Source organism: Apium graveolens, chromosome 1 (genome assembly GCF_009905375.1).
Source record: "Apium graveolens cultivar Ventura chromosome 1, ASM990537v1, whole genome shotgun sequence".
NCBI lineage: Eukaryota > Viridiplantae > Streptophyta > Magnoliopsida > Apiales > Apiaceae > Apium > Apium graveolens.
The window spans coordinates 63075105-63084494 of NC_133647.1; the positions used below are offsets into that span (position 1 = coordinate 63075105).

General features: G+C 36.3%; 1 protein-coding gene across 2 annotated transcripts; it reads left to right on the top strand.

Moving 5' to 3' along the window:
* The first annotated feature begins 246 nt into the window (after positions 1 to 246).
* LOC141664086 (nitrate regulatory gene2 protein) lies at positions 247 to 6339 on the top strand. 2 transcript variants are annotated; one of them, XM_074469975.1, is made up of 5 exons: positions 247 to 1242; positions 1318 to 2135; positions 2223 to 2407; positions 3622 to 3845; positions 5249 to 6339. In XM_074469975.1, the coding sequence occupies exons 1-5, from the start codon at positions 521 to 523 to the stop codon at positions 6033 to 6035; spliced, it is 2736 nt and encodes a 911-aa protein (XP_074326076.1). In that variant the 5' UTR covers positions 247 to 520; the 3' UTR covers positions 6036 to 6339. The 2 variants fall into 2 exon arrangements, with proteins under 2 accessions (XP_074326076.1, XP_074326068.1); XM_074469967.1 differs by having other exon boundaries at positions 247 to 2135.
* The last annotated feature ends 3051 nt before the right edge of the window (positions 6340 to 9390 follow it).

The following is a 9390-nucleotide window of genomic DNA, read 5'->3' on the forward strand; positions in this document are numbered from 1 at the left end:
CCAATGAATAAACACTCCTGACACCAATATGCATATGAGTATTGTCTGTACAATCTTATGTATTATACAGTAAGAAAATGCTAGAGGTACAAAATAAGTTACTAAAATAGTTATAAATGACACATATCACATGTTGGTTGACTAAATATAAATGGAGCCCGCTGCAATTACATTAATAGGATCAATTAAAATTTTTCATTTTGTCACATCACTCATGCCATGTCATTTTATAATAATTTTTTGTAACTTTTTTTTAGGCCTCAGTCATTACTCTTATACAGTATCTGTCTCTACGCAAAAGTCGGTAGTGAAGCAAAATTTGCCAAACCCCAAAATATCAAATCTACGAACGAAACTCTAAAACACACTCACACACGCGCGCCCACACCCACACACTTACTTTACCATTTCAAACACCACACCTCTCTTGATCTCTAACACTCTCTCCCTCTCTTGTCTCTCTCTCTCTCTACATGTTCTCTCTCTAAAACCCCCACCAGTCCCCAACCCAACCCCCAAAATGGGCTGCACTGCTTCCAAACTAGACAACGAAGATACTGTCCGTCGCTGCAAAGAACGACGTCGTCTTATAAAAGACGCCGTCTTCGCTCGCCACCACCTCGCCGCCGCTCACTCCGACTACTGCCGCTCTCTCCGTATCACCGGCTCTGCTCTCTCCTCCTTCGCCGCCGGTGAGCCTCTCGCCGTCTCCGACCACTCTCCCGCCGTTCTCCTCCCCACTTCCAATCCTAACCCGCCACGTGCCCCCCCTCGACAACATTTCCCCCAAACTCATAAACCTAAACTCCCTCACATTTTGTCACAATCATCATTTTCCACGTCACCACCACCACCATCTAAACACAACTCAATTCACCACCTCAACAAAACTACTACTCAGATTAAACTCCCACACATTTTATCCGAATCGGAGCTCGAACCTCCGGATCATCATGATCCAGTCCGCAAATTCAATCAGAACTCCAATACAAATCCAGTACTCATACACAAACAAGACATTGAGTTAAATCAAAGCCGCAAGTTCAAACCGAAATCGAAACCAAAGCTGCCACACATTTTATCAGAATCAAGCCTTGCTTCGACTCCCAAAGGACCTAACAGACAAAATTACAGTGACCATTTTACATACAATGCTCAACCTACTTACTCATCCACTCCGTCTCAAGCTTCGTCTGTTTGGAATTGGGAGAATTTCTACCCTCCCTCGCCTCCTGATTCCGAGTATTTCAATCACAATAATAATAATAATAATAATAATAATATGAATAATGATGATAATTCTTCGGTTTTTTCCAGGCATGATTTGGATAGTGCTTCTGTTTACTCCAATCACGATAAGAAATCGAGCAGTTTTCGAGATCGAGATGACGCGTCTTCGATTTATTCCAACCATGATCCCGATATGGCGTCGGTTTATTCCAATCACGAGAAGAAATCTAGTAGGCATGATTTTGAGACTACGTCATTGTACTCGAATTATGAAAAGAAAGGAAGTAGTTATGGACGTGTGGATGATAAGGCTTCGGTTTATTCCAAACATGATCCGGAGGTGGGATCAATGTATTCGAATTACGAGAAGAAATCAATGAGTTATAAAGAAGAGGAGAGTAGAAAGCGTCATAATCATCACCTTGAGAGCGACCGTGAGGAGGTAGAGTCGGAAACTGAAGCTGAGGAGCAAGAAGAAGTGCAGTGTAGTGAATGGGGAGATCACTATAGCACAACTACGAGCTCTTCGGATGATGAAATGGCTGAGAGAGAGTCCAGATCGGAAGCTGGAACTCGATCTAATTTTGGATCTTCGGTACATAGTGAAGCTAAATCGAAGCCGTTTAAGGCAACTGTGCCAGCTAGTAAGTCGGATAAGTTTGACTATGATGCTGTATCATCGGCTAGCTGGAATCAAAGAAGTAGGAACAATGTTAATTACAATGCTGGGAGAAATGAAAGTGAGATTAGTGATATGAATATCGTGGTTAGGCATCGTGATTTGGCAGAGATTGTTGCAGCAATTAAGGATTATTTTGATAAAGCTGCTTCTGCTGGTGATCAGGTCTCAGAGATGCTTGAAACTGGGCGTGCTCAGCTTGATCGGAGTTTCAAATCTATGAAGAGTAAGCTTATATTTTGGAATCAAATTTAGGGTTTTAAATCATTTATGTTGTTTAAAATTTAGTTTGATCTTTTTATTTATTATGTAGAAACTGTATATCATTCAAGTGGAGTGTTTAGCAATTTGAGTTCGAGCTGGACTTCAAAACCACCATTGGCTGTGAAATACAAATTTGAACCCGGTTCAATAGATGAACCAAGTGGCTCTAAGAGTTTATGCTCCACTTTAGAGCGGCTTTTGGCCTGGGAAAAGAAACTCTATCAGGAAATTAAGGTACCGATTTTACCATTAACAAGTCATAAGATATCTCAAAATTTTAATTAACTTTTCTCATACATTATACCATGTAATTTTATTTTCTATGAATCCACTTCCATATTAAGATAAAGGGGATGACTAGTTGTGATATCGGTTTAAAAAAGTTGTCTTTATGGAGTTGTAAAAATTGACAAATATGCCCCTTAAGATGAAATTGGAACATGGATGGAATCTTATGCTGCATTATCTTTAAAATGGGTGGTGGGTGTTTGGTTGGCCTCAGTTGGTTCACTATTGTTCTACAAAGCATCTTTTTTTAAGTGTAATTATCAAATGGTGTAATCTACTTGTACATTTGTCAATAATGGTGTAAAGAAGTTGTCTTTTTGTGGGGTTGGGTGTATATGAATTGACAGAGTTGCACCTTAAGATGGAGCAATGTACATTATTGGATTGTTTAAAAAAGTGATTTGTGTGGGTGGGGGTTCTGTTGTGCTGGACTTCATTTGCTTTAAAATGTAGCTATTGATAAATGGTCTGTCTTAGTCATGTAATCTGTCAATTACCTTAATGCGAGTTATTACTTCTGTTTGGAACAAGGACAGCCTGGAGTGATGTTTCCTTGTCAGATAGGAACAGTTTAGTGGGCTTTCCCTACCTATCTAACTTATCATAATTTGTCTGAATTTAGATTTCTAACTAGAACGATATTTTCTGATGTCCTGATCTATATTAAGATTTTTAGTTTTCTGTGATCTTCAGATGCCTGGTCCAATGTATATTATCAAACTATGGGATTCGAAGAAGATTTAGCGGTCATTTAGATCTGTATACAAAATTGAAGTCTTATTATAACTTCCGTGTGATTTGTGAAGGGTTAAGTTAGTTGTGTTAAAATTTTGTTTGATTTTGATAACCTGTATAAAAAGTTTTTTAAGTGGACAACTAATTTACCTACACAAACAATTTAAATTTGGAGGCTATAGTGTCTTGATGGTTATCGTAGACAATGTTCCGTTACTTCCGTATATGTCTTAATGATATTACCCCTGCACTAGCTACTAATGTTCCCCTACTCTTAACAAGGTACTTTTGTCATTAAGTTGCAGCAAGTATTGTGACCCTATTTTTGAGAAGTAAACTGGCACCTTATTTTGAAGAGTCTGCCATGATTTTATGTTTTTTTCCTGAATGATTATTAAAATTATGTAAACTTAAACTGTGTGCAGGCTAGGGAAGGAGTGAAAATTGAGCATGAGAAAAAGTTGTCCACTCTACAAAGCCAAGAGTACAGGGGAGATGATGAGGTAAAATTGGACAAGACGAAGGCATCAATAAAGAGGCTGCAGTCCCTAATTTTAGTCACATCTCAAGCAGTATCTAGCACCTCCTCAGCTATTAATGGTTTGCGAGACACTGAACTTGTCCCGCAGCTTGTCGAACTATGTCATGGGTAAGTGACTTCTTTTCCAAATTTATAACCATGGGTTTTTTTAATGAGTGCTGCTATACGGATCCTTATTTGCTGTTTTAGCCTTACATGTTTTCATGTTAATTTCTGTTGTTTATTTATAATTATTATTATTGTTTCCAAATGGGTTGTTAACATTTTAGAAGTTAAGAATATTTTTTTTCTATGTCAATTCCCTTTTTATAAGCCTTGTTTTACTCTCTACACATGATATACATTGGATATAAACACTGAATTTATTGGTCTGTATCCCTAATTTTATGAACTTTTGCTGGTAATAGGAAAATGAAAAAAGTAGATAATTTCTGAAAATTATCTACCAATGGTTTTCTTTTGCACGTTACCTCTATTGAGAGTTTCTCTATATAAAAGTATAGAATCCCATTTCGGTGAGTTATTCAGTAATGTGGTTATGAACAAGAAGGGGTGAACTTGTCTGGAATTAGCATTTTGATATTGTGAAAAAAATCATAATTTGAAACTCAAGTCTTAGCTTCTGTGTTCTTCTAGTTTGGCGATATGGAGTTTTATAAGATGACTGAGCAGTAAACACATTATTAGGTTACGTGCTTATGTATCTACAAATATTCTATCTTCATATCTAAATCGTGCAAGTTTCAGTTACTGATTCTGCTGCTCATATGTCCTGAATGTTATGGGTTTCATTTGGCATGCTCCCTGCCAATTCGTTTCATACCTTAATCAATGGAAACCTAATTTTCTGAAGACCGAACATTTTCTGGAAGCAACTTTAAATAAGCTGTGGCCCCAGTCTCATGGTGCTTTTTCTACTTCTTTGGGTTTTTGTCAAATCTTTCATAACTTACAAACAAATAATTGCTGGAAGAGTTAGGTGCATTGTTAAATGAGTATGACCTGCAATGCTGTCCAATGACTGTTTAGTAGATTTATTGTTATGGGTGAGATGAGATAAGTGTGTAACACATTTTTTTTGCAATCATTATGCATTAGAGAAAAAATTTCAATAAGATGCTGCTAACACAGAGATAAGCAGGCATAACTGGAGGGCAGTGAATCGACTGTGCTTATATTACATGAAATTTCAATTCAATGTTTGCCGTCTCCATGGTGACTCTAATTGAAAGTTACTTATTGATCCGGATAATTATTATGTAAATTTGTTGAAAGATAATGCCTGAGACATATATTGTTGATGTACTTTCTATTCACATCAATTAATTATTTCGCCTTTGGCTGCATGGTGTAATTTTTTTTAGAAATCTGACTAGTTTTGCCAATACTTTGGAGCACTTATTTGTCTGGCTGTAGTTAGAGACATGTATGTCTCTCTTTCAGTGAGATGCATATATGGACAGCGGCCCTTGCTGCAACTTTTATATATATTGATCATGTCTTGATGGCAGGTTCATGTACATGTGGAAATCGATGAACCAGTTCCATGAAGTACAGAATCATATTGTGCAGCAAGTGCGAGGGCTTGTAAATCTAGCAACTAAGAATGTATCAACTTCTGACCTGCACCGGCAGGCAACAAGTGATCTTGAGTCAGCTGTATCTGCCTGGCACTCCTGTTTCTGCCGCCTAATAAAGTTCCAAAGGGACTTTATCTGCTCTCTCCATGGATGGTTTAAGCTGAGTCTTATTCCCCTCAACAGTGAACCAAGTAATGGGAGCCAGGGATCTCTTGATGCATTATCGTTCTGTGATGAGTGGAAGCTTGCGCTTGATCGTGTACCTGATACAGTTGCATCAGAAGCCATCAAAAGCTTTATCAATGTTGTACACTCAATATCTGCGAAGCAGGCAGAAGAGATGAAGATTAAAAAACGCACTGAATCTGCATCAAAAGAGCTGGAGAGAAAAGCTTCGTCTCTTAGAAGCATAGAAAAGAAGTATTACCACTCGTATTCTATGGTCGGTATCGGGCTTCCTGATACTGGTCCTGATAATGGCCATGCATTAGATGCGAGGGACCCACTTTCGGAAAAGAAGTCTGAACTAGCAGCCAGCCAAAGGCGAGTTGAAGATGAGATGGTTAGGCATTCCAAGGCTGTAGAGGTAACAAGGGCTATGACATTGAACAATATTCAAACTGGCTTACCAGGAGTTTTTCAGGCCATGACCAGCTTCTCTTCCCTAATCATGGAGTCACTTGAGGTAGTGTGCAATCGGTCATACGCCATTAGATAGATATAAACATTTATTTCCTAGTTAATACTTCTATTACTTTCTATATATATATATATATATATATATATATAGAAAGGAGTCAGGCTTATACTGGAGCAAGTTTTTGATTTTGAATTTTTAGATATTATATCTTTTTGATATGTAGATAAAAAGGAAATTATGGGAAGATTTAATCAAATCTCTGTTGTTATGTTGAGAGATGGGATGTTACTGTACAGTAAATTCCTTGAAATTTATGGATCATGCTGATGATGGATGGTTCGGTTTAGCAGTAAATAAATGTATTTGACCTTTTATTGTGTGATGTCATGTTTTGATTGTTTGGCCGTTGGCGGTAGATAGAAGATATAAATTCAAGAGACCGATTTTGTCATGACAAGCACATATAGCGAGAAATGTCATTTCGAGAGCATGTTTTTTTATTCCCAGAGCAAAGATTGAGTGAAAATACCAAATTGTCCTCTGCATTCATAATAAACATGTCTTATAAAAGATTAAAGCAAGGTTAATTTGATAATTTCTCGTTCCATTGCTCCGGGAACGAAAAATTTCCCTGAAAATAACATTTTCCTTGTCATGTATAAATTTGTACATTTGCATCTGATATTACGTCTGTGACTGTCCCATTTCATGAGTCCTCTTTTACTCTTTGCATGCATTTTTCAGCATGTAGAAAATCCCCCGTTGACGTAAATATATTATTACCTCCGAGTAATTTTAAGCAAATATATTATTACCACCGTCCTTATTTCTTTGTATTTCTTTTTTATTGCTTGACACGTATTTTAAGTTGTATATAAAGTATGGTTTCATAATTTTTTTTTAATTTTTTTTTCTCAAAAAAAATTTAAACATTGAATTTTCAATTAGAATAATCTTTTAAGAAAAATAAATTAATGAAACTATACTATATAAAAGTCTTAAAATATGTATCAAATTATCCCTCTCAAATATAGAAAATTGAAAAGGATATAAAAATTAATATATTGAAGTAGGTGTTAATAGTAATCAATCTATTTTTCAATTCGTAATTTAGAATGCTGTCAAGCGAAAACTAATGCAAATACTACACTTGCTTGAAATCTGCTTAGCATATGCATATCCGTATGCACGCAGAAAAATTACCATTTTCTCATATTCTTCTTAGGCGATTAATTTTGTCGAGTGTGTCAAAATAATGGGCTTGTCTCTAGTAGCGAAAGGAGTGACAACGGACTTCTGGGTTCAAACTTCTGGGTTCCTTCTGTTATGTTCAAATTGGCACGTAAACGAGTCGATACGCTAAAGAACTGTTCGGCTCAGCTTCAGTTCAAAAAAGTTCGGCTCTGACTCGATTCGATTTATAAACGAGCCAAACATGAACACAAATTTATATTCGGAATTGTAAATGAAGTTGAACACAATATAATTCGGCTCAAAAGTTCGCGAACTAGTTCAATTACAGTGTTCGTGAATATGCTTATTGATATAACTCGTGAATAAGTAGAAGAATTATTAGTTATATTAACTTATAACTCGTGCAAAATACGAACAATTTTGATATTATTTTTTAAATTTGTTATTTTTCTCGAGATTTCGATAAATTTTAAAAGAACAACCGTTCCAACAAAATTTTGCACATTACTATTCAAACTCATATGAAATGATAGAAGATTCAAATTTTTGTAAATGCTTAATATTTTTTGTAAACTTGTTACTAAATGTATATGTTTTAGTCTTGGTTGGTATCTTTAATTACCTGCAAAAAATTTTCATCATGCAGTATCTTTAAGAAGTGTTTTTATATAAGATGATATTTTACGAATCAAATGAACTTTAAGAGGATACTCGGTGAATTAAATGAACTTAAGTTATTAAATGATTTTTAAGATGAACCCGAAACCTTTTCAATGAATTTCATTTCTATCTACAGGGTCATCAACATTATTTGTACCAAAATAGCAAGTCAATAAACCAAAAAAATAATAAAACTCAAGAATTTCTTAAAACAATTAACAGATCAGAAAGAATAATGAAACTACAGAATCATATGATATTAATAGTGGAACTTGTTTATTATACATCATGTTTAAAATTCCAAAAAATATGTGTACATTAGTATAGTACTTCTTAGATTATCAACCAAAAAAAATGCTATTGATAATGAATATGTTTGTGATAAAACATGATATTCAGAAGCATGACGAACTGCGTAATACTATTGTATTGTGCTTGGTAGTCACAAACTTCCTAGAAAAAATAAGAAAGCATAATATTCTTCCGTCATGCTACAGTATATAACATCAAAAGAAACCATAGTAATTTTCCCGCTAAAGCCATGGCAAGGTTCTGGAGAAAAAAGAGATCATGATGCATAAATTTTTCACTCCAATAAAGATACAACAGGTTGGAGTTTTAAGTGGAGTAGAGGTTAGATTTTTATCTGACAGGTTCCGGAGAAAAAGGAGATCATGATGCATAAATTTTTCGCTCCAATGAAGATACAACAATAGGTTAGAGTTTTAAGTGGAGTAGAGGTTAGATTTTTATCTGAATTTCGCCGCAACACAGTATCAGCTTCTAGGTGTGTATTTAAAAAGTGTATCTATTATAATACAAAAATCCTATCTACGTATACGACTATCAAACTTCAAAAGAGCAAGTCAATATCAACAAAAATACTATATTCACTCAACTTGGGAATTTCGGCTAAGATTGGACAAATGGAGAAAAGGTAGTGAAATACCAGCTCACCAACAACATTATTGATAACTCCGGTGAGCGGGGCGGCTCCTTCCGACGTCGATTCTGGACCTTCTTGCGGTGGGTGAGGTGTAGCTGCTGTGGGGTATCTGCAAAACAACACTGGAGGGGGGTTTGAGCCCTGCGGCGCCTCTGGTGTGAGAGTAAGAGCTCTCTTGGGGGAGATGAAGATAGATAGGAATTGAAGGTGATTGTGTGTGTATACTTGTGTGGAGGAGAGTGTGTGTGCAAAATGTCTCTAACCCTTAAACCCTTTCTCTTTGAGATATTTATAACCCCAATGTAGGGTTTAGGGGTTGGTACCTTTAGATCAGGGCCGTTCGTTGTTGTAGGCGGAGGACACCTGCCTTGGGTAGATTGCATACACGTGTCTAGGTAAGGACCACCTTTAGGATGCACCAAAGGTATGCTCAAACGCGTCATGCTTGTCTGAGTTGTTGGTTGTTGACATACTCTATGATAAAGTGATACCTGATATCAATGTGCTTAGTTCTTGAGTGCTGAACTGAGTTATTTGAGATTGCTATGGCACTCGTATTATCACAGAATATTGGAATCATTGATACCAACATACCATAATCCCGGAGTTGGTTCCTCATCCACAAGATTTGGG

Bases quoted from the DNA above. Each gene is read 5' to 3' on its own strand.
- LOC141664086 (XM_074469967.1), top strand. From the start codon at position 521: ATGGGCTGCACTGCTTCCAAACTAGACAACGAAGATACTGTCCGTCGC. The intron at 2,136-2,222 runs GTAAGCTTATAT...TTTATTATGTAG, and splicing joins GAGTTTCAAATCTATGAAGA to AAACTGTATATCATTCAAGT. The intron at 3,846-5,248 runs GTAAGTGACTTC...TCTTGATGGCAG, and splicing joins CTTGTCGAACTATGTCATGG to GTTCATGTACATGTGGAAAT.